Source organism: Perognathus longimembris, chromosome 11 (genome assembly GCF_023159225.1).
Source record: "Perognathus longimembris pacificus isolate PPM17 chromosome 11, ASM2315922v1, whole genome shotgun sequence".
In the NCBI taxonomy this organism is placed as follows: Eukaryota; Metazoa; Chordata; class Mammalia; order Rodentia; family Heteromyidae; genus Perognathus; species Perognathus longimembris.
In genome coordinates, this window is record NC_063171.1 from 9,524,818 (window position 1) to 9,549,495 (window position 24,678).

General features: G+C 38.5%; 1 protein-coding gene across 1 annotated transcript in view; it reads right to left on the reverse strand.

Moving 5' to 3' along the window:
• The window catches only part of Rgs7 (regulator of G protein signaling 7), a 436,763-nt gene that overhangs the window by 44,940 nt on the left and 367,145 nt on the right, over positions 1–24,678 (reverse strand). Inside the window, exons 7-9 of the mRNA XM_048357041.1 lie at positions 11,782–11,846; positions 10,570–10,646; positions 10,382–10,463 (exon numbers count right to left, since the gene is read on the reverse strand). Of these exons, the coding sequence (XP_048212998.1) occupies positions 10,382–10,463; positions 10,570–10,646; positions 11,782–11,846 (224 nt within the window). The remainder of the gene's footprint in view (positions 1–10,381; positions 10,464–10,569; positions 10,647–11,781; positions 11,847–24,678) is intronic.

Here is a 24,678-nt window from a genome sequence, read left to right on the forward strand (position 1 = left end):
GTTCAAGAATGCCTTCAACACACAAGACAAACAAAAGTAAGCAAATGGAATAAAAAGGAAAATTAATAAATAAACTTTATCATATCCTTTTTCAAGGTCTTGTCTTTACAATGCACAAAGACATGCCATGAGTGAACTAGCAGCATTTCAACCTGTTGACTCTGACATTAAGCAGAATGCATTGTTATCTGTTATGCATAGTTATGACATGCCGTTTCTTTAGGCTTATCTAAAAACATTTTATCTATGGTTAGGAGCATAGCCTAAGTAATAGAATACCAGTTTAGCAAGCATGAAGTCCTGAGTTCAAACCCCAGTACAATCACCCCAGAAAAGGTGCAAAATATTTTCATGTGCCTACCCCAAACCTCATTTCCCATCTATCAACATTTCCTTTCAATTGGGTACATTAGTTTCTATTTTGTAGCTAATGTTGATCCTTGAATCACTACTTAAAGTATGTAGCTCCCACTAAGTTTCACTATTGGTGGTGTTGATTCAATGGATTTTGACAAATGTCAGGAGACATATTTAACATTATAGTATTAAAAAATTGTTCAGACCTCTGAAAACAACCTACTCATCTCTAGAGCTTCCTCTCCATCATTACTCCCTGTTTACTTCAATCCCTGAAAACCACTGACTGTTTAACTGTCACGTTTCCACAAGGCCAGAAAGTTCAAAGTGTACAATACAGAGATGGTTGTCTTTTACCTAGGACTAGGTATTTAAGGTTCTTTTACATCTTCTTCTGCCTCAGTACTCATTCCCTGCATTGATTAAAAAAAAAAAAAAGTTCTACTATATGGATTAAACAAACTCCTGATGGAGGACATACTAGTTGCTTCCAAATTTTAGTCATCATGAATAAAGATGTTATAAATATTCATGTGCAGACTGCAGGTCTTGTATAGATGAAAGTTTTCAATTTATTTAGTCAACTACTAAGAAGTCTGAATGTTATTATATATGGTAAAAGTAAATTTAGTTTTTAAATTGTTTCCTAAAGTAAATTGTACCACAATGCAACCTCAATATCAAAGAATGAGAATCGTGGTCAGACTGTATCCTCACCAGTACCAGTTGTTGTTAGTATTTTGAATTTAAGTCATGATAACAGATGTCCAATGGTAGATATCTCATTGTTTCAACTTGAAATGCTGTAATGACTTAAGTGTTGAATGTCTTATATGCTTATTTGTGATCTATGCCTTCTTTTAGTTGGTGGTGTTAGTACTGGGGTTTGAACTCAGGGTCTGGTGCCTGCTAGGCTGGCATGATAATTCTGTGCCATTCTTCTACCATTATTTATTTTTGTTGTAGTGCTTGTTCATATCTTTAGTTTGTTGTTGCTGTTGTTGTTTCATATTATCTTAGATTCATTGCTTTGAGACTACGGGATCTAACCTAGGGTATTGCTTGCATACTCTAGGGCATAGTTATCTGTCTAGCTATCATCTATCTATCTATCCTTTATCTATCTATCATCTATGGCATAGGGCTTTATCACTGGGCTAAATCTTCAGTCCTCTTATTGTTGAATTTTAATAGTTCTTTATATACTTTGACTACAAGTTCATTTTCAGTTAGAAAATTTTCTAAGACTCTCCAGTGAATGGCCTACATTCTCATTCTCCTAACAGTGTCTTTCACAGAAGAAAGGAGTTCTGGTTGGCTGGGTGCATGAGTTTATGCCTACACTTGGGAAGCTGATGCAGGAGGATCAAAGTGTTCAAAGCCAGTTTGGGATATATAATGTAACTCAGCATCAATCTTTTTTTTTTTTTCTGGCCAGTCCTAGGCCATGAACTGAGCACTGTCCCTGGCTTCTTTTTTGCTCAAGGCTAGCACTCTGCCACTTGAGTTACAGCGCCCCTTCTGGCCATTTTCTGTATATGTGGTGCTGAGGAATCGAACCCAGGGCCTCATGTATACGAGGCAAGCACTCTTGCCACTAGGCCATATTCCCAGCCCTCAAAATTTTTTTTAAATTTAAAGGTAAACAATAACTTTTTCAATAGGTTTGGTGTAGTACTTTATGATTTCAATTACTGATGAAGGGGTGCTAAAGATTAAAAACAGAATACTATGTTCACATATTTCTCTTTGCCTTTCTATCAGTTTTTGAGTCATATTTTGATGCTCTGCTGTTTAGTGCATAAATATTTTAACCAAATAGCTGCATAGCTCTGCTTCATTATCTGAGCTATGATCAGAACTTAGTTTGCTTTAGTTATTTCTCAGATGGGATTTCATGCTTTTTGACTAGGACATACCCTGAGACTATTACATTCTCTCTGATAACTGAGGTTGGGAACACAGGCCTCTGCCATAACATTTAGATTCTTTGGCTAACTTCTTCCTAGGCTTACCTCAAACCATCCATTCATCCCCAGCTCCTTGATAGCTAGGATTACTGGCATGAGCCATTGTACATTTCTCCCACATTAAGGACTGTTATTTCTTCATGAACAGATCTGTCTATTGTTGTGTAGTATTCCTCTTTATCTCTGATGATTTTTCTTTGTTCTGAAGCTAACTTTTTCTGAAATTAATATAGTTATTCCACCTTCCTTTGAATCAGCTTTAGCATTTAGTGCTAATAGAACTGAAATTTTAAACACACAACATCCCGTCCCTCATATCAGCAGAATATTCTACATGATTTATTTGAAGAAGGAAATGGGTACAAAGTGGGTTTAAACACTTCCTGGAGTTATGGAACTATGGGTAGATAAGGAAAACAACACAAGACCTTCCTAATAGCAAACAAAACTTCTGTCATTACCATACTTCCTTCTGACAACTGAGTATCACTTCAGAATTCTATCACCTTAAACTTAACAATTTCAAAATTAATTTCATATTGCAACACATACTTCAATCTTGGTCTCATTTTTATATCAACTGACAAGATCTCTTTCCATGTTACATCATTATACCTACCAAAATCTAAAACAATTTCACTGTCCTAAATTTGCTACAAGCTCTGAGCTGCATCTTGGGATGAAAAGAATGTGATCTAATATTTATACTTTCTACTTCTGTTCTTGCAGAAATTCGAAAAACTAATTTTATTCTTTTATTTTCTTGTTTTACTGGTCCTAGAGTTTGGAACCATGTCACTTCTTGCTCGGTTATTTTTTTTCATATTACCTTGTGTGTGTGTATACAGTCCATACTGGAAGTATCTGATAGAACTAGATCATAGATATGCACCACCAAATCCAGTTATTGATTAGGCGAGGGTCTCATAATCATACCCTGGATTACCCTGGAACTTTGGTTGCCCTGTCCTCAAGGTAGGAGTATAGCCAGAGCTGCCAGTGTCAAACTCCTAATCTCATAACACATTGTATTTCTGGTCTATTATATGCACCCCACCCCAATACCACAGTTTAAACTCGCGGGCCTCAAGCTGCATTGGCTTTCTTGCTCCCTACCACTGGAGCCATGATTTTAACCAGGCATTTTGCTAGTTAATTAGAGATAAGTCTCACAGACTTTTCTGACCATATTGCCTTCCACATTTCTTTACACTTGAACATGATAAATTAAACAAGACTGTAAATATTCAAACAGTAAGACCAAAGGAGAATATACTGAATGTTGGCCCAGACTTGATGGCAACACCTGAAGTATTCACTTCTAGAAATGAACACAAGTATAGCTTGTTGCTGTTTTTCTCTGCTTTGGTTTTGAGGTACCTGAGTACCTCAGGAAGATTTTGCCATTGCTTAGGCATCACTACAATGGGTGAAAAGGGATCTCTTTTGGCATCTGGCTGGGAGACAATGTTTCAAAGTTCTTTGAATAGTTCCTGTTTCAATTCACTTCCCTTTGCTAACTTTGTGAATCACCATGCAGGAAGAACCCAGAAGGCTAAAGACACATACAGTCTTCAAACAAGTGTCAGCATTTCACAAGGATTCTCTCAATTAAAAAAAATTAATGCTGATAGGTATCACCTCTAAAGCAATACAAGGAGTTGTCATGTAAGAAAACCAAATGCATGAATGGAGGAACATTTTTTCATTAGACAATAGAAAGTTGAAGGTGAAAGAAACCATTTCCAAGTTGGGAAAGAGGGGAAGCCAATAGTTTCAGGGTGATTTCTCTTCCAAATCCTCCTCCAGTTAACTTGCTAACTCAACCAGAGACATGCTAGAGAGCTGGAGAGCACTCATGAGTTCTTGTGGTAGGAAACTTGGAGGATGAGGCCTGATTCACTGGATAGAAAAAGACAACTATGAGAATATTCTGCCAACAACAAGGCAAGTCACAGGAAGTCAAGAAACAGGTCATTGACACAGTGGCAATAGAGCAGGGGAAGGCAATAAGATAGATTTATATGTTTTGAATATGTAAATTTAGAGTAGAAATAGGTAGCACATGGGAACTGAATGATGGTAGTCTGGATTAATAAGAGGATCCAGGTTATGTAAATTAAACAAGGCTACAGATGTCTAGAAAACATAAGGTAAATAGTGAACATAATAAAATATGGAAAATATAAGTAGAGCATAATGTATTGGTGGGTTTCTAGAAGTCGCTTAAAACAAACAAGCAAACCTCCTGTTTCAAAGCCTTGTCGTAGTTAAGCTATGATTTCCTAACTCTTTTTCCAGCATGAATAATAAAACTCAAAATGAATTTTGAATAAGAAAGCTAGTTAAGTTGTAATTGTAATCCTGTGAGAATTCAAAAGAGAGCAAATTCAAAGCAGGACTTAAAAATTGCATTTCTTTAGAAAACTGAAATAAATCTATCTATAAGCAAACCTATGGAGCCTTTCTATTTGGGTCTAATCTAAAGGTTGTTTAGGGAAAATTTGTAAAGTATCCTTAAACAAAGTGTCTTGATATATTACTGTTATTTATGATAGTAATTCTTTTATAAATATTATTATCCAATAACTTGTCTATATTAACAGAAACTCATAAAGGAAAAATACATCTTATTTTTAAAAAGGATGATTAGACATATTTTTTCAAAAAAAATTTTTTTGTATTGTCAAACTGATATACAGAGCAGTTACAGATTCATACTTTAGGCATTGGATACATTTTTTGTACTGTTTGTTACCTCCTCGCTCATTCCCACTCCCGCCTCCCCATTTCCCTTTTCCCCCATGAATTGTTCAGTAGATTTATACTGAACAGTTTTGCAAATATTGCTCTTGTAATCGTTTGTCTTTTTTACCCTGTGTCTCTTGATTTTGGTATTGCCTTACAGTTTCCTAGTTCTAATACCTGTATACATGGGTTCCAATGTACTCAGATAAGATACAGAGATAGTGAAGGTATGACCACTGAAGGGCATACAAGAGGATCATCTATTGCCTTGGGGTTTGTCTTGTTGTTCTCTTTCGAGGAGATTAAGGTGCTTCCTTAAGTTGTTGAGTTGCTGTTTCTCCAGTTTGTTGATGTAGGCACTGAGAGATATAAATTTTCCTCTGAGTACTGCCTTTGCTGTGTCCCAAAGGAGCTGGTACATTGTGTACTCCTCTGGGTTGAATTCCATAAACATTTGAATTTCTGTTCTAATTTCTTCAATGACCCACTGATGGTTCAGCAGTGTATTGTTTAGTCTCTATGTCTTGTAGGATTTTCTGTGGTGGCTGTTTGAGTTGAGCTCTAATTTTATTCCATTGTGGTCTGAGAGAATGCAGGGAATGGTTTTGATACTTCTGAATTTGTACAGATTTTGTTTGTGCCCTAAGATGTTATCTATTTTGGAGAATGTTCCATGTGCTGCCGAAAAGAATGTGTCTTCAGTTGTTGCTGGATGGAATATTCTATAGATGTCGGTTAAGTCTAGTTGGTCTATGCAGTTGTTTAGTTCTGTGGTTTCTTTATTCAGGTTTTGGTGTGTTGATCTGTCCAGAGATGACAGTGGAAGTGTTAAAGTCCCCAACTATCAATGTGTTTGGGTCTATGAGTGTTTTTAGAGTCAGTAGTGTTTATTTGATGAAGTTGGGTGCTCCTGATTTGGTGTGTAGTTATTTAGGATGGTTATATCCTCCTGAAGGAGAGATCCCTTTATCAGAATGTAGTAACCTTCTTTGTCTCTTCTTACCGTTTTTAATTTGAAGTCAATTTTATCTGATACTAGGATTGCAACGCCAGCCTGCTTATGGGGGCCATTTGCTTGATAGATTTTATTCCAGCCTTTCACTTTTAGAAGATGTTTACTTTTTCTGGATAGATGTGTCTCTTGGAGGCAACAGAAAGATGGATCTTGATTTTTGATCCAACTTATGAGCCTATGTCCTTTGATTGGAGAATTAGGTCCATTAATGTTGAGCGTTAGTATTGAGAGATGATCGTTTGTTCCTTTCATTGTCACTGTCCTGTTAAAAGCTGTGTCTTCCCATTTCTTGATCTGATGTTTACTATTTAGGGTTCATTTCTCTGTCTGTATTGGGATCTTGATTATTTTCCCTGTATAGTACATCTTTAAGGATTTTTTGCAAAGCTGGTTTGGTGGAGATATATTATTTCAGTTTTTCCTTACTATGGCAGACTTTTATTTGACCTTCGGCTATGAATGAGAGTTTGGCTGGGTACAGTATTCTTGGTTGATAGTTATTTTTATTTAGGGTTTGGTATACCTCATTCCAGGCTCTCCTCGCTTTCATGGTCTCTGCTGAGAAGTCTGGGGTGATTCTGATTGCTTTTCCTTTACATGTGATTTGTTTTCTTCTCCCTAACAGCTTTAAGGATTCTTTCCTTGTACTCTACTGATCCTGTTTTGATCACTATGTTTCGCTGGGATGTCCTATTCTGGTCTGGTCGGTTTGGGGTTCTAAATGCTTCTTGTATCTGTATAGGACTATCCTTCTGGATATTTGGGACGTTCTGGGCTAATATTCTTTTAAATAAGTTGCCAATTCCATTAACTTCTTTCTCAAGGTTTTTCTCAATACCTATTATCCTTAAATTGGGCTTTCTGATTGTGTCTTGAAGCTCCTGGAGTGATCTGTTTTGTCGATTGGATTGGTTTTGTATTGATTTGTATCTTTCTCCATAGATTCTAGGGAATCTTCATCTCCTGAGATTCAATCCTCTCCTTCAGTTAGTCGAGACTGTAGGCTAGCTACTTGATTTCGAATCTTTTTTCCTTCTGACTAGACTTGCCTGATGATTTCCATTTCCTTGCTATACTTATCTCTTAGGTATTGGCATGGACTTCTTTACTTCATTAACTTCATTTGGTTTTGGGTGCTGTCTCTCAAATCTTTTAGCTGGGTTACTATCTTTTTGTTTGACTCTTGAAGTTCAATTATCTTTCTATTTGTGGAGGCCATGAAATTCTCCATTAATTTTTGCTTTGCTTCCTCATGCTCTAGAATAGTTGACTGAAGAGATTCAAACTTTTCATTTATCATTTTTATCAGTAGACTTTGTAGAGCATTTTGAGGGTTCTCTTCTATCTCTTTGATTGACTGCTCTGCTTCCTGCTTGTTTTCAGTGGGAGATGAGACTCCATTGTTTGCCATTATTCTTGTGTTTCTTCTGCCCCTTTGGATTGGGAATGCCAATCTACAAGCATTTGTGAGCACCGTTTATGACCCAAAGCAGACCTTACCAAGCATTGTTGTGTAAATCTTAGAAGTTCACAATTATATGCAGATACCTTGTATACCTGTGTATAAAATTAGATTTGCTGTTCCTAAAGAATACAATTTTGATATAACAACCAATCCTGAGCCCTGTATTCAGTAGTTACTTATTTACTGTTACAACCCTATGAGCAATTTTTTTCTAATATTAAGTTCTTTTTGGACTGGCTGGCTTTGTCTTTGAACCCCTTTGATTCACTCTGATTGAGCAGGGATACCCTCTATCCAATAACAGGGGGTCATTGGAATCTGGAGGTCCTGGAAGTCAGTCAGGAGGGTAAGTTAGAGGTAGTAAGGAGAATAGAGTAAAATGTATGGGGGGTGGTCGTGATTTGGTTTAGTGTCAGTGACGTGGAAATGTGGAGAAGAGTAGAATCAGTAGAACGAACAAGGTCAAAATGATTGACAATGGAGTGTTAGCAGAAAAGAGTGGAGGAGTTATTCATAGGCACGTAAATTTTTAAAGAAAGAGAACGTGAAGAGAGGGATAAAGAAAAATTATTGGAAGACAAATGCACAAAAAACAGAGAAGTTATTATAAAAAAAAGAAAAAAAAAAAACAAAAATGAACAACCAAAAAAAAAAAACTTGATAAAACAGACAGGTAAAAATGTAAAACAAAAAACCAATAACGTTTCAGAAATGAAAAAAATTGCTTAAAAATGTTTTGAAAAAAAATGGAGTCTTCCTTGTTTGGGTGGGCTTTCTACAGTCTCTGGTTTCCTTGCAATGGTCTGAAGTGTATTTTGATGCTTGGCTCGTTTGACTTGCTTTCAGTTTGCAGGGGGTGGATCTGCTGACCCCCCTCCCCTGTTAGTGAAATCCTGGGGCTCTGTGGTTCACACAGCTTGCAGGTAGGCCTTAGGTGGCCACTGTAGATGGGGGACATGAACAGTCTTGGGAATTGTGGCTCCTCCTGTCTGCTGTGGGGCTGCTGCCTTTAACGCCTGGCTTTGAATAGGCTGTGGACTCAGCAGGGCGGGGTGCCTCTGGCCTGGTTTACTGGGCTGAGAGTCACTTGCCTGGGGGAGATTCCTCCCTCCTGAGCGGGGTGGCCTCCTGGCCGGAGCTGGCTATGGAATTCAGCTCTGTTTCAGGCTGGGAATTGGGCTTCCTCTGTGATGGGACCACTTATCTTGGGAACTGTTTGTTCACCCATCTGGTTGTTCCATGCCGCAGGTAGCTGCTCGCTGCTTTCAGTTTTAATTTAGAAATTCCGGCGGGCAGGGCGGGGCACCTTTGGCTGAGTTCACAGGAGTGTGTGAACCTCTTGCCAGGTAGGGAGTGTTCCCACTGGTCAGTCCCTCTTACCCTTTTCAAAGATGGCTCCTTTATCCTCACTTTCCCCAGGTCCGCTTTAGTTCCAGTCTGGACTGACCCCATGCCAGTGTCAAAGATGTCTCTTTTCTCTGGCAGTGGGGGAAGGGCTACCTTCAAGGAGCTGGTTTGTGGGTGCAAGTGAGAATTTCTTTCGTGGGATACTCACGCTTTCTCTGTGACTTCAGCCAGTCCATGCTCAGCCTGCAATCCACGTGTGTCTGCTGCCGTCTGGAGGATTTCTCCCTGGTCGCTGTTGTGTGCTTTAGGTTCACAGAGTGTGGGGTTTGTGCCAGTGCCAGCACTGGCGTGGTGATGGGTCACTGCCCGGAGCTCAAATCTTTGTTTTCAGGCCAGCAAAATTGATTTTTCCTTTCTGGCCAGAATCCCTGTACTGTTATAACTTACTGTTGCTGTCTTTCTAGGAGTAAATGTTTCCCTGGAGTGGGAAAACTGCGATGTCAGAGGGAGCTCAGCTAGGGTTCTGCTGCTCCTCCGCCATTTTCCTGAAGTCCTCAATCAGACAATTTTTGAAATATGTCATCATAAAATAGCACAGGCTGGCCTAAAATTCTCGATTCTCTTCTCCTCTCCTCCTAACGATGAGACTGCAGATGTGCACCATTATGCCTGGCTAGACATGCTACCTCATATTTAACCATGTTTTAATAGCTCCACAAAGTTTACTGGTATTAATTTTTAATACCTAGCAGTTGTTGTACCAAGGAATATGGTTGGACATTGTTAGGAACAAAATATCAATTGCTGAAAATAGAGTCAATGTTACATCATTAGAAGTATGAACTGATTTGAATTTGAAATCACATAAAACTGATAAATGAAAGTCAACAACAGGTCATTAATAGATTTTAACAAGGGAAAATAAACCAAAGGAAATTATCCCATTACCATGGCTTGAACTCAGCTCTCTTCACTAATGTGACTTTCTTCTTCATGGATGACTCTCCACCACTTGAACCACACCTACGGCTCTCTGTTGTTTTTGGTAGTTACTATAGATGGAGTTTCATGGACTCTTTCCCTTGGGATGGCTTTAAATTAAGGTCCTCTAGGGATCAGCCTTCTAGAATTATGAGCATGAGCCACCAGCATCTTGATAAGCAATAATAATATTTTGACTGTTTCTTTCACTAAAAAGCTGAAACATCTGAATACCAAAAACTTTGTTTGTCATTAACTTCAAGTGTATATAATAGTATCAAGCTCCTAAGATGTCACTTGAGGTAGAGAAAGGCATTCGTAATGGGAAATGTACAATATTTCAGAATAAACATTTTACTATATAAATTTGGTCATCTTCCCTAAAAGTAGCAATCTCTTCTGGCATAATTCACCCAGATCCTGTGGAACATGTTTTTCCCAAGGAGCCTTCACCAACCAAAACCAAAGCATGGTCCTGGGAGCACATGGTATACTCACCACAGGTCTGTGTACATCCCAGAATGCTCTCTCTTGGCTATCAAGGATCTTCCTTTCAATTTTGTCCCTCTTCTTGTCCACTCTGTCAACATCATAACAATGAAGAGTAAGCAGTTTTTAGTGTAGTGCCTTTTGGGACAGAAAGCCAAAACTTGAACAAATCTTTCAAAAGACTCACAAGGACTCACTTTGCTTGGGCTTCTGCTTGCATAAAAATGAACTCCCACTTCCGGGCAAATGCTCTCTGCAGCCTGGCCAAGCTCTCCTGGAAAACACCCCACAGGTAAGGACATTCTGGTGCATTTTTCACGACTCTTTTCCAGCTTATTTATATTTGTATTTGAGAGGCAAACAGATTAAAATTTTCTAAGGGAAAGTAAAATCTCTTTCTCAAGTTGTCACACTCCCAATATGTCACACTCAACTAATATTCATTTGTTAATAGTCTTTTTTTTTTTTTTTGCCAGTCCTGGGCCTTGGACTCAGGGCCTGAGCACTGTCCCTGGCTTCTTTTTTCTCAAGGATAGCACTCTGCCACTTGAGCCACAGCGCCACTTCTGGCCATTTTCCATATATGTGGTACTGGGAAATCGAACCCAGGGCTTCATGTATATGAGGCAAGCACTCTTGCCACTAGGCCATATTCCCAGCCCTGTTAATAGTCTTGAAATAAAAAAAATATACAATAACTATATAAAAATGATACAAAACTATATTAAAAAGTAACAAGTATAATGGACTTTAGAGAATGCAATTCTCTAAGGAGAATGGAATGCACATCCAATATGTGTCTGAAATTGCCTTGGAAGAGACAGGTACTCAACATTCGTGCATTCGATTTTTCTCTCTCCACTTTATGGACAGGAAAACAATGCATTTTACCACTGATTCATGCCATTTACTTAGGTCATGACAGTCAATGTAAACTCTTGACATATGGGTATACCCTTCCCCCACATTGCTTTGAACTCAGTAGGTCACAATCACACAACCATTTGAACACGTTAGATTTCATGAGATTAATGTTATCTGCTGGCAAGGACCAACCTGAAGGTTTTGGAAACACCTTCTTCCCAGTATGAGTGGGCTTTAATTTTCATGGCTCCAGTGTTATCACTAGAGTGTTTATCTGAAATTCCTACAACTTTAAAGAATAAAAACACACATATCCTTTCTGCATTGAGCTTGATGATTTAGAACTACACTGTTTTCAATGTTACTGAAGATAGGGGCAAGCCGCGAGGATGTGGGCAGTCATCATGCTGCCTGATTTGTGGAAGTCTCTGAAGATCCAGGAAGGAAGAAAAGTAACAGGGCATTTGGAACTAAGCCTAGGCTGTATTTTTGCTATTTATTTTTATTTCTATACCTTTTTTTGCTGGAAGGTACTTGGTACTTACAGCCTCATAATCTGCTAGCTCCAATCTTGCCTTGTTTTGCATTGTCCTCTTGCAGAGATAAACAGCTGGAAGAAAAGGAAGTCAACCATGTCTCTTCTGCTTATTAATACTGAAGTGGCACTTATACACACATAATGTATACTTCCATGTAACTATACACATATACGTGCATGTATAATGTGTATAACATATGTATATACATATATAAATGCACATACATATATGTATTGATACATATATATGTCTGTATATATAATATCATAGCACTACATATCAAGATATTTGTTTTTCTTATCCCAAGTTGCAACTTCTGATTATTATCTTTTTCTAGATAAAAAATAATCATTACATAGCATTTACTAGGTAGAAATTAAATAGATGTGCTAAGAAATTTCTAACTCTATCTTTATTTCTATTAAATGGCTGCCATAATTTTTCACATCTTCAACAAATAAGGGTGAAAACTGACCGTTCAATCGCATGAACTTAGAAGTCCCGAAATACAAATAAAATCATTTTGTAAAAGAAAATTATTTGATGGAGAATTCATTTTTGGACTTTGAATTTCTTCCAGAATCTACACTCAATTGCAAGGGCCTGTTAAAATAACCCAAGTCCTCTTAGCTTCATATTGGTTCATTTCCTGAGATCTCTTGCCAGTCATTTCCTTTGTCACTAGTAAGAGTTTAGAACTTCTTGCCTACCTAAAATATGCTGTGTCACTATGCCATATTCCTGGGGATTAGGTTGTCATGTAAAGTTATTCTTGGCAGTAGGTTTATAGGATGGTGAGAGAGAGTAGAGACGATGGTGACATCAACATTGTCATTAAGGAAAATGTTTCCCTCATTTCAAAATATTCTGATAACTCTAATATAATGTCAAGATATTCAGGACCCTGAGATAGAATCCTACTTCCAGGAATATTTTTGTCATTTTTTTCCACTAGATATGACACACGAGTTTCATGAATTCTATTACAGATGCTGTATAAAACTCTTGCATGAAGTCCTTCAAATATTACCTTCTGTGAGACTACTTCTGTGAGGATGTCTTACACATACAACCTTTGCACTAAGCATCCACCTTAGTTCTGGGTAAGAAAATCTAAATGCTACCTAGAAAATCTTAGACAAACACAGATGCTATTTGTTCAAAAGTCTATCTTGTAAGGTTTTCAGTATAAAGGTCAAGGTTGCCAGGGACCAATGTTAACATGCTCACGTCTCAAAATATAAACATTCTATGGCTGACTATAGTAATTTTATTTTTCTACTAATACTATAAATTTTCACATTTCAACTACAAAGCTAATGGTGGCATAGTGGATTATTTTTCTAATTGGTCATGGTTTACTCTTTCTCTTGAAGGAAATGTAAGAGATCACTGTGAATTGAATAAAACACCTAAAGTCTTCACAACAGTAGGTAAATTGTAGTATATACAATAGTCCCAAGGTTATCTCTTCATCACAGAAAGACTGAGTCGTCTTAAATAATGTCTAATTAAACAATTCCCCCTTCCCTGTAGAGTTGCTTGGAATCATGTTTCAAGAATAGCTAAGCCCTTTCATGCACCCATTATCTTTGAGTCTTGTTCTGTTTCAGTTATTTCCTGCTTCAGTCATTTTGATCATCTAGTCTTTGCAATAAACCAATTCCCTTTAGGAAACATATTTGTAATTTTACTAGATAAGCCAATAAATTTCAGGAGAGGGGGGAGTTATTTCATAAGGCTGTTCACAAAGAAGCATCCTTTAATATGAGTCCTATAAAGTAATTTAAAAATTCTCGAGGGTACAAAGTAATTGTGTGGACAGCCAGTGCTAGCATAAAGCACAGGGATCATACCTACCGTGAATGAATAAGCGATTCAATAGGATATTTACAGAAGGGTCTATTTAAAAGTCAAATCAACTCAAGTGCTGTAATCCCCCTGTCTACTAGATTCTTTGGCCTACAAACAGAAGAGAAAGGTGCAAGTCTGTGTTAATAGGCTAGAAAAGAATCTGGATTCTGTTGAAGGTAGAACAAATTTGAACATGGCAGGAAAGGCTGAAACTTCACCAGTGAATGTCAATGCAGTTGTAGTATATGGACAAACACAGACAAGACTTTTATTCTTACCAACAGGGAAGACCTCCATGGCACAAGGTGTAATCAAGGCAGGAAGTCTAAGTAAATGAACTAGGGTTCCAATCCCAGAAAATTTACCAATACATCAAAAGACAGAAAAATAAAATGACTTATACATAGTCAGAAATATACTTCACACTAATATTTGGGGGGAGTGATCCCCTAATTATTGAGATGATGGAAGTGCTAAGAGAGTATTATGCATGGACTGCATCCCAAATACAAAGTTTTAACGATTTCTAACGTAGCTCTTGAATGTTTTCTGTTCTGACAAAATATTGAAACTATTAATATTAAAGCCCTTTCCAGGGTACTGTTTAAAATGATTTCAATTATTGAGTACTTCATTTCAATTCCAACTTTAAATATATTTCTTTTCAGTGATTTTTCTGGGAGACCATTTGAGATAATTTTGAATACTTAATGGAGTAAAACAAAAAATGATTTAACAAGAATGTGTTGTACTAAATGGGAGTCTGAAGAGCTACTCTGAATGGCATAGCTGTGTGCAGAAGCAGAGATTGCTGCTTAGAATTTAGATGGAAAAGTCAATTTCTAGATCACATCTCCAGCTCAATAGGAACTAAACAGAAAGTGAATTCTGGTATTAGGTTATTTTTTAAGTTTCCTAAGTCTATATGAAGGAACATGGTCTCATGAAAACACTAATATCCATGACAAAATATCCAGTCATACCACACAGATCAAAAACAAAGCCACTCACACTGTAATGTAACATTTATCTAGGAAAAGACAAAAATAACTGGGCCCTGGTGACTCACGCCTGAACTATTAAATAATCAGGGGGCTGAGATCCTGAGGATTTGATTTGAAGCCAGCCTGGGCTGGAAAAATCCATTTGATTCTTATCTCTACTTAAGCACCAAAAAGCCAGAGTGAGGCTGCAGTTCAAGTGGTAGAGCACTAACTAGCCTTGAGCAAAACAGCTTGTGACAGCACCCATGCCCTGTGCTCAAGTCCCAGGACTGGCATATAAAAAGGAGAAGAGAAGAAAGACAAAAATACATAACTAAAGCAGACTGTACATATAAACACCAAGTATGTGTTTAGAAAATACCCAACCAAGTAAAGCAAATAAAACATACTCTCATGATGTGACTGTTTTTATTTTTTAATGAATACTCTGTGGGTTAATTCTTCCCCTATTCCTGAATTGAAAAATAAAAATCAAGCAATTCCCACAATCTAGTTTTTCATCCTTGCACAGTTCAAAGATACCAAGTTGTTTCAATGTTCATCTCAAGTAATAAACTTTAAGCAAATCTACACATTTGGTTTAAAATTTGAGTCTTCTACCCTAGCTTATGTGTCAGGAAGCTTCTGTCTTCACTGACTCTCCAGAACTGGTAATAGGGCTTCTAACTGTTTTGCCCCTGGATAAAGAAGGAAGGAGGAAGGGTTTGCTGGATTGCATGGCTTCTAAGTTCAGCTTTTTGAAGAACCTCTATACTGTTTTCATAATGGCTCTACCAATTTACCAACAGTGTTCCCTGTTCTTCAAATCTGTCAACGCGAATGACATTCTTACAGTTGTGATGCTTATGTCGTGCTAGTTTGAATTAACCAATGATTTATGATGGTAAGCATGCACACTCACACACACACATACACACATATCCAATGGCCTTTGTATGTCTTAAGAAATGTCTGTTCAGGACTTTGTCCATTATTCACTGCGCTATTTGATTTCTTGCTTGGCAAATACAGCTGAGTTACTCAACAGAGACTTAGGAATGGTCTGTTAGCCATGATACTTGCATGGATTTTTTTGAAGAATGCCTCCCTCCCTATAAGTGGTGGCCTTTCATTGAAGTGTACTTGTGATTGATCAGTGCTGTCACCCCTAGACTACCTACCTCACTCTGGTATTATTTGTTCTGCTAGCCTACCTGCTAAGATTGATTTCTCTTTTGTAGAGGGATTAGATAATGTTAAGAGAAACATGTGTGTGTTCTGTATCATGACAAAAGGTTTCATAGCATAGTTACTTCCTTTTTAATTCTTCCTGCCTCAGCTAGACATTCTCTTGCCTTTAAAAATTCTATTCCCTGAGTCAGTGCGTATTGTTTTTTTCCAAAGATAGGTAGCATTTGTTAAACATTCTCTGAAGTTCCTCATTGGGTATAAGGTAGGGATTCTTTGTCCTTCTCTCAAATCTGTTGTGAGTAATCACTTCCACCATCCATCCTCACTATGGCAAATTCTATATTCATGACTATGTCTTTCCCATAGTACCCTCAGTATCATCCCTATACTCAGTGAACAAAGCCCTTTATCATTTGTTCTCAGAGATCCGTTCACCTTCTGGGCAAGCTTCTATGTTAAAATCCCTTTGCACACAGCAAAAGAGGAAAGATGCTGGAGTAAGGATAAATTATTTTGGCATCGAGAGAGCAAAAAGGCAACAGTAGTGTAATGGGGTCCCCCAAGGGAGGGAACCACAATGTAATTGGGTCCAAGGGAGGGGAGGAAATCCCCCATCTCTCCAAGAGTTCACCACTCAGAGACAGTCTCAAGTAAAAAGTATTGGGAAGTAAAAAGTATACTGACCGGCCAGGGTCATAGCCCAGACTCAGGAGCTGGGACGGCACACTCCTTTGGGTCTGGTTATAAAGGTAAATACCACACCATCAAGCCTGCCACACGCAGGTGGTCAATGAGGTTACAACACTTACAGAGCATGCCAGGTCACATGCAGGTGGCCAATGGAGTTACAATTTGCCTCATAGCAACTGAACCAACCTATCATTTTAGTTAGACTTGGCACACGGATTTGGCAGGGCTCACATGATGCAGGCAGATACGCCTACTCATGGGAGGGCACAGGTTTAACCTCGAATGCTCCACTACTCAGGTGGTCAAGCAGTTTACACAATCTTATCACAGTGAAGGGAACTTCCCTGGATAGGGTGGGAAAGATCTTAGTGGAGATGGAGTCAGCTTCTGCTCTCTTTAACTAATCTGAGAAGGAGTCAACCTGACAACCCTCAACAGCCAATGATGGTGCTGGCCAGATCTGACCTTCCTATTACATTTGTCTTCAGAAGAGGGTCAAGGCATTCCTTGACCGCCCCAGCCTTAGAGAGCTCCGCTGTATCCAGCTTCTCTCTGTCTCAGGCCTACAGACGGTGCACCTTTTAGATTCACACAGGCCTACTCAGTGCTTTCCATTGGCACTTTTTCAGATAGGCCTATTCAGTCAGGCCCGAGATAGTGCACTTCCCAGTGCACTTTTACACAGGGGCCTACCCAGTCGGGCCCCAGACAGTGCACTTCCCAGCTCACTTTTACAGATGGGCCCACAGGGCCCCAGATGGCCTTTACAGATGGTGCACATCCCAGCGCACCTTTACAGACGAGCCCACTCAGGTGGCCTCACAGATGGCCTTTACAGAGGGGCCCACTCAGGGGTTCCCACAGATGGCCTTTTCAGATGGTGCACTTTCCAGCGCACCTTTGCACATGGGCCCACCCAGGCAGCCCCACAGATGGCCTTTACACATGGTGCACTTTCCAGGGCACCTTTGCAGATGGGCCCACTCAGGTGGCCCCTCAGACAGCCTTTCCAGATGGTGCACTTTCCAACACACCTTTGCAGATGGGCCCACTCAGGCAGCCCCACAGATGGCCTTTCCAGACAGTGCAATTTCCAGAGCACCTTTGCAGACAGGCCCACTCAAGTAGCCCCACAGACGGCCTTAACAGAAGGTGCACTCTCCAGCACATTCTTACAGATGGGCCCACTCAGGCAGACCTACAGATGACCTTCACAGACACAGACACAGACACAGACACAGAAACAGAAACAGATTGGTCGACCAGCTCAGACATACACCCCTATACCTCCGGAGGTTTCTTTTCTTCGCCTGGGAATCTTCCATCTTCCCCCCAAAAGAAGGTGGTTAAGGACTCTTCCCGGCCAATGTACCAAATGTAATGGGGTCCCCCCAAGGGAACACGATGTAATGGGGTTGGAGGGGGGGGGGAATCTCCCATCCCTCCAAGAGTCCACCACTAAGAGACAGTCTCAAGCAAAAAGATGGATTTATTGGGGAAATAAAATGTATACTGACCAGCACACGGTCCCAACTCCCGCGTACGGGCTGCGGCCCTGGCCAACCAGCCTGCTTTTTACAGTTGCGGTCCCAGCTCAAATCTGGGCCATGAGAGTGGCCCGTCAGTATACTTTTTCTTTTCTTTCTTTTTTTTTTTTTTTTTTCAAATTTTTATTATCAAACTGATATACCGAGAGGTTACAGTTTCATACATTAGGCATTGGATACATTTCTTGTAATGTTGGTTACCTGTCCCTCATACCACCCTCCCCCCTCCCCCTTACCCTTTCCCCCCTTGAGGTGTTCAGTTCACTTACACCAAACACTTTTGCAAGTATTGCTTTTGTAGTTGTTTGTCTTTTTTTTACCCTGTGTCTCTCAATTTTGGTATTCCCTTTCAATTTCCTAGTTCCAATACCAGTATACATGGTTTCCAATATACTCAGATAAGATTACAGAGATAGTGTAGGTACAACCACAGGAAGGTGATACAAGAACATCATCAATAATTGAAGCTACAGATACACATGGGACATTGAAAGTAGTTACAACTGTGATATAACAATTGTCTCCATAACATGGAGTTCATTTCACTTAGCATCATCTTAGGTGTTCATAAGGGTATAGCTATTGGGCCTTGTGATGCTCTGCTATGACTTGCCTAAACCTGTACTAATTATTCCCAATAAGGAAGACCATAGTGTCCATGTTTCTTTGGGTCTGGCTCACTTCACTTAGTATAATTTTTTCCAAGTCCTTCCATTTCCTTACAAATTAGGCAAGAAGAAAATATAAAGGGGACCCAAATAGGAAAAGATGAAGTTAAACTTTCTCTCTTTGCAGATGACATGATCCTATACCTAAAGAATCCCATAGTCTCTATCCCCAAGCTACTAGATCTAATCCAAAATTTGGCAAAGTAGCACAATATAAAATAAACCTTCAAAAATCAATGGCCTTTCTCTATGCTAACGACCTGAAGAACGAGGCTGAAATCAGGAAAGCAACTCCTTTTGCAATAGCCCCCCAAAACATAAAATACCTAGGAATAACCTTAACCAAAGAAGTGAAAGACCTCTTTGATGAGAACTTTAAAAGCTTGAAAAACGAAATTAAGTCAGAACTAAGGAAATGGAAAAAACTCCCATGCTCCTGGATTGGGAGGATTAATAAAATCAAAATGGCAATATTGCCAAAGGCTATCTACAAATTCAATGCAATACCCATTAATATCCCAACACCATTTTTTAATGAAATAGAGGAAGCAATCCAGAAGTTCATATGGAACAATAAAAGACCTAGAATAGCAAAAACAATCCTAAGCAGAAAAAACAGTGATGGAGGAATTACAATACCCAACTTCAAGCTGTATTATAAAGCTATAGTAATAAAAACAGCTTGGTATTGGCACCGGAACAGGCCTGAAGACCAATGGAACAGAATTGAAGACCCAGAAATGAACCCACAGAACTACGCCTACTTAATCTTTGATAAAGGAGCTAAAACAATAGTATGGAAGAAAGATAGCCTCTTTAACAAATGGTGCTGGCAAAACTGGCTCAACACATGCAACAAACTAAAACTAGATCCTTATATATCACCCTGCAACAAAATCAATTCCAAATGATTAAAGACCTCGAAATCAAAACACACACCCTGAAAACACTAAAGGAAGGAGTAGGAGAAACACTTGGGCTCCTTGGCACAAGACAGAACTTCCTTAACAAAGACCTAGAAAGGCTACAAATCAAAAAAAGGTTGGACAAATGGGACTGCATCAAACTGCAGAGCTTTTGCACGGCAAAGGACATAGCTCGCAAGATAAACAGAAAGCCCACAGACTGGGAGAAGATCTTTACTGGCCATTCAACGGACAAAGGCCTCATCTCTAAAATATATGCAGAACTAAAAAAATTACCTTCTTCCAAAACAAAACCGCAAAGAACCAATAGCCCCCTCATCAAGTGGGCTAAAGACTTACAAAGAGACTTCTCTGATGAGGAAATGAGAATGACCAGGAGACATATGAAAAAATGCTCTACATCACTGGCCATAAAAGAAATGCAAATCAAAACAACATTGAGATTCCATCTCACCCCAGTAAGAATGTCTTATATCAAGAAAACTAACAATAACAATTGTTGGAGGGGATGTGGCCAAAAGGGAACCCTCCTTCATTGTTGGTGGGAATGTAAACTGGTTCAGCCACTCTGGCAAGCAGTATGGAGATTCCTCAGAAGGCTAAATATAGAACTCCCCTATGACCCAGCAGCCCTACTTTTGGGTATCTATCCAAAAGACCACAAACAAAATCACAGTAATGACACCAGCACAACAATGTTCATTGCAGCACAATTTTTCATAGCGAGAATCTGGAACCAACCCAGATGCCCCTCACAATGGAATTTTATGCCTCTATCAGAAAGAATGACATTGTCCCATTTGTCAGTATACTTTTTCTTCCCCAATAAATCCATCTTTTTGCTTGAGACTGTCTCTGAGTGGTGGACTCTTGGAGGGATGGGTGTTCCCCCCTCCCTCCCTCCAACCCCATTACATTGTGGTCCCATCCTTTGTGGGGACCCCATTACAATAGGAATATGGAAATGGAAAAGTCTTCCAAACAAACAGATAACTATCTTAGTTAAAGAAAATAATAACTAATTCTTCACTTAAAGGTTATTTTGAATGCAAAATTTTAATAGAATTCACTTAAAATTTTAACATTAGCAGTGCATTTATAGGAATGAAAAGTTAGGAAATAAAAATAACTCAGAGAACTTAGTTCAAAAAACATGATTCAATAGCCGTTCAGCTTAAGAACCTTAAGTCTTAAGAGAAAAAAAACTATACTAATACTATAAAAATTTTAATTTAATTTTGATGTGTATTAACAATGAAGACTATGATACTATAAGGTCATAATAAGACTTAATTATTATATGAGCTCATATGCCTTGACAATCCTTATGAAGGTAACAAAGATCTATTATGGAATTTGGGCAAATGAATTGTGAAAATCTTTAAACTTTATCTTAGTAGGTCTAGCCCTTCAGTAGAAGGAATTCATTGAGAACATCGTGGAAATAGCTGGAACTATAGGTAGAGAGAATGAGTTTCTCTCTAGGAAAAAGGAAATGTCACTTCAGACTAATGTTATCTGAGACTGCTTTTGCTCATCTCTATTAGAAGTTATTTATATAATGAGTATATTTCTTTACGATCTAACCAAGAGATATTAAATAAGAGATAAGGGGAAATTGAGGCAGAATCATGGTAAGTTTAAGACCAGTCTGGGCAACACACAGTGACATTTCACAAAAACAGCGAAAAGAGATTTTTTTTTTCAAATCTGCTATACAATTTATATTTGTAAATTAATCATTCATCTAATATGCAACAAAAGGTTCTCGACATTACAATACAGATTAAAAATTCAAGTCAATAATCTTAGTCTCTTAGTTCCTTATTGTGGAAACCAAGTGAAAGGTGTAGGGGAACTCCCTTCTTTGAGTCTCTAGAAGCAGCAGGCTTAGACAAAGTAGTCGGCCTGGGTAGTGGCAAACCTAAGCTAAATATGGGAGCCCAGTACAGCTGGGCCTAGACAAAAGAAAGGAATGAGGAAGACCACTCAGTTTAGAGGAAGTTTTAGGAAGAGAAAGCTTAAGGCTAAGTACTCACACCTAGGACATGGAATTGTATTGCTTTGCCTTGTTTACTGAAATTGGATTGCTTGGATTGCTGGAGCTTACTGGAATTATAATTACTAACAGTAATTCTGCTTCCTTGCATTGCCTAACCTGCCAGACCACCTGAGTGTGGTAAATATGATTCTTACCCCATGACTACCTGCTAGTGGTACATGTGATACTTGCCCTTAAAAAGCCCAGCCCTATTTGGCCCCAGCGCTGTTTTGTCACCATCTAGATGATGACAAGCAGACACTGTGCACAGCTAAATAAAGGCACCTAGCCTGATTCACTGAGTGTTGGTGACTCTTTTTGTGGGTTCAAGGCCCACCTGGGTATCTGGTATGTAACACTTATGTTAAATGGGGAATAGATAAATAAGAAGATTGACAATAATTGCTTTTAATTCTTTGATATCCATTCCAGAGTAAAGTGGATAACCATCACAGCTTTGCATGCCAATTTTTTTTTTTTTTTTTTTTTTTTTTTTGCCAGTCCTAGGCCGTGAACTCAGGGCCTGAGCACTATCCCTAGCTTCTTTTTTGCTTCTTTTTTGCTCAAGGCTATCACTCTGCCACTTGAGCCACAGCTCCCCTTCTGGCCATTTTCTGTATATGTGGTGCTGAGGAATCCAACCCAGGGCCTCATGTATACGAGGCAAGCACTCTCACCACTAGGCCATATTCCCAGCCCTGCATGCCAATTTTGTGTGCAGATTACTTCCATTATATATTATCTCCTTTAGACACACAGTTGTGATATAAAGTGAAAAGAAAACACTGATTGTATTACTTATCTTACTAGAGATGAAAGAAATAGTTCAGAGAAGTAAGGTGGGCATGTGGGTGCATGCCTGCTTCCCAGGCCAACCTGAGCTACATAGTAAACATGTCTGAAAACAAAACAGAATTAACTTTACAACTTAGTGGGGGAGGAAAATGGGAAGAGAAACAGAAGAAAATGAGGGAGGGGAATAACACTGTTCAAAACAAAATGTACTTATTACTTTACTTATGCAACTGTAACCCCATAATCCCTCTGTATATCACCTTTACAATAAAAATAAAATAACAACAACAACAACAAATAGCTCAGAACTGGCAAGGCAGTCCCTGATCAAACAGAGTGAGAAGCTGCTAAAAACTCTAAAGAATCTGAGAGGGTCACAAAGGTCACAAAGACCTACTCTCCCATTGGTATGTATGCTCCATTCTTGTGTTGTTATTATTATTTAGGTTCTAAAATCTATGAGCAAAGGTATGCCATGTTTTAACCTTTGAGTTTGGCTTATCTTATCCAACATAATGATCTTCAGTTCCACACAGTCCTCTAAAAATGGTGCAATTTCATGTGATACATGGCTGAATAATATTCTACTGTGTGTGTGTGTGTATGTGTGTGTGTGTGTGTGTGTGTGTGTGTGTAATATTTTCTTCATCCATTCCCTGGTCATTGGGAAACTAAGCTGAGTCCATAGCTTGGCTATTATGAATAATACTCTTATGAGCACAGATATTTTATTGTATGGTGACTTACATTCCTTAGATACATGCCTAGTAGTGATTTGTGATTTGGAATATTATATGATAGTTCTATTTTTAATTTTAAGGAAGCTTTTTGCTTATATCTTCCAATGTTTTCCCTATATTTTCTGTGGCAGTTTCAAAGCTCTAATTCTTATATTACTATTTTTGATCCACTATGAATTGATTTTTGTACACAGAGTGAAATCGGGGTCTAGTTTCAGTATCACTGAATTTTTGCCTGGGATGGCTTCATACTGTGATTATCCTGAACTCCACCTCCTAAGTAGTCAAGATTAGTGGGGTGAGCCACTAGATCTGCACACAAAAAAATTATCTTAAAAATAAATCAGACAAATGCAAATATTTGACTCTGAGATGATCCATCATAGGTTTATAATAAGGTGAAGTTGTAAAACAAACGAACTATCTGAACAAGCTATGAAGCATTGAAATAATCAAATATTACACAACTATTAAGCAAAGATCTTTGAGGAGAATTAAGTGATCATAGTATTAATGTACAAGATGAAACATGAATTACATTTTGAAAAATATGTAAATGTATTGAAAAATAGGAAAATATCACATACTATAAAAGTGCTAAAAGCACAGAGGCATTAAGTTTCCATTTATAATCTTGTACTTTCTACTCAGATTTTCCAGATTTTCTACAGACAACAAGAATTAACTTAATAATTAAAATGTAAGGAAAATGACTATGTTCTGAGAGTAAATGTTAAGTAATCACAAGGGCTGAGTTAAAATGACAGAAAAATATGAGCAAAGAGTACACTAAGGTGACAAGACCAGGATGTATAGACTTGGTAACTTATAAGAACAATATTGGCTATGCAGCTAAAAGATTTGCTAGACATAAAAGAAGAACAACAACAAACAATGAAAATCAGGAAATATGCCCCTCAGTTCTGTCCTATAGGACTTTCTCTGGCAAAAACAAATGTGGTACTCTGTGCTCTCTTATATGCTAGCCATTGGCCACTCGTGGTCATGTGGCACTTTAAAGATTAATTGAGAAATCTAGGTGCTGGTGCCTCATGCCTGTAATCCTAGCTACTTGGGAGCCTGAAATCTGGGAATTGAAATTCAAAGGCAACCTGGGCAGGAAAGTCTATGAGATTCTTATCTCTACCAGAGAAAGGGAAATGGAGCTGTGGCTCCAAGTGATAAAGTACTAGCCTTGAGCTCAGTGTTCAGGGACAGTACCCAGGCTGAGTTCAAGCCCCAACACCAACACCAACAACAAAAATAATTGAGAGATCAAGAAATAAGTTTTTACATTTAATTTAGCTTAAGCTAATTAACATTTAACTTTAGTTAAGCTTAATTACTTAATTGGCTAATAATCTATCAAATTCAAAATTAGTCAGCTCCCCTGTTAAACAATAAAAATCTACTTGATTACTTAAAGATCACTACTCTTCCATTAGTTAAAAAAAAAAGATCCTTACAG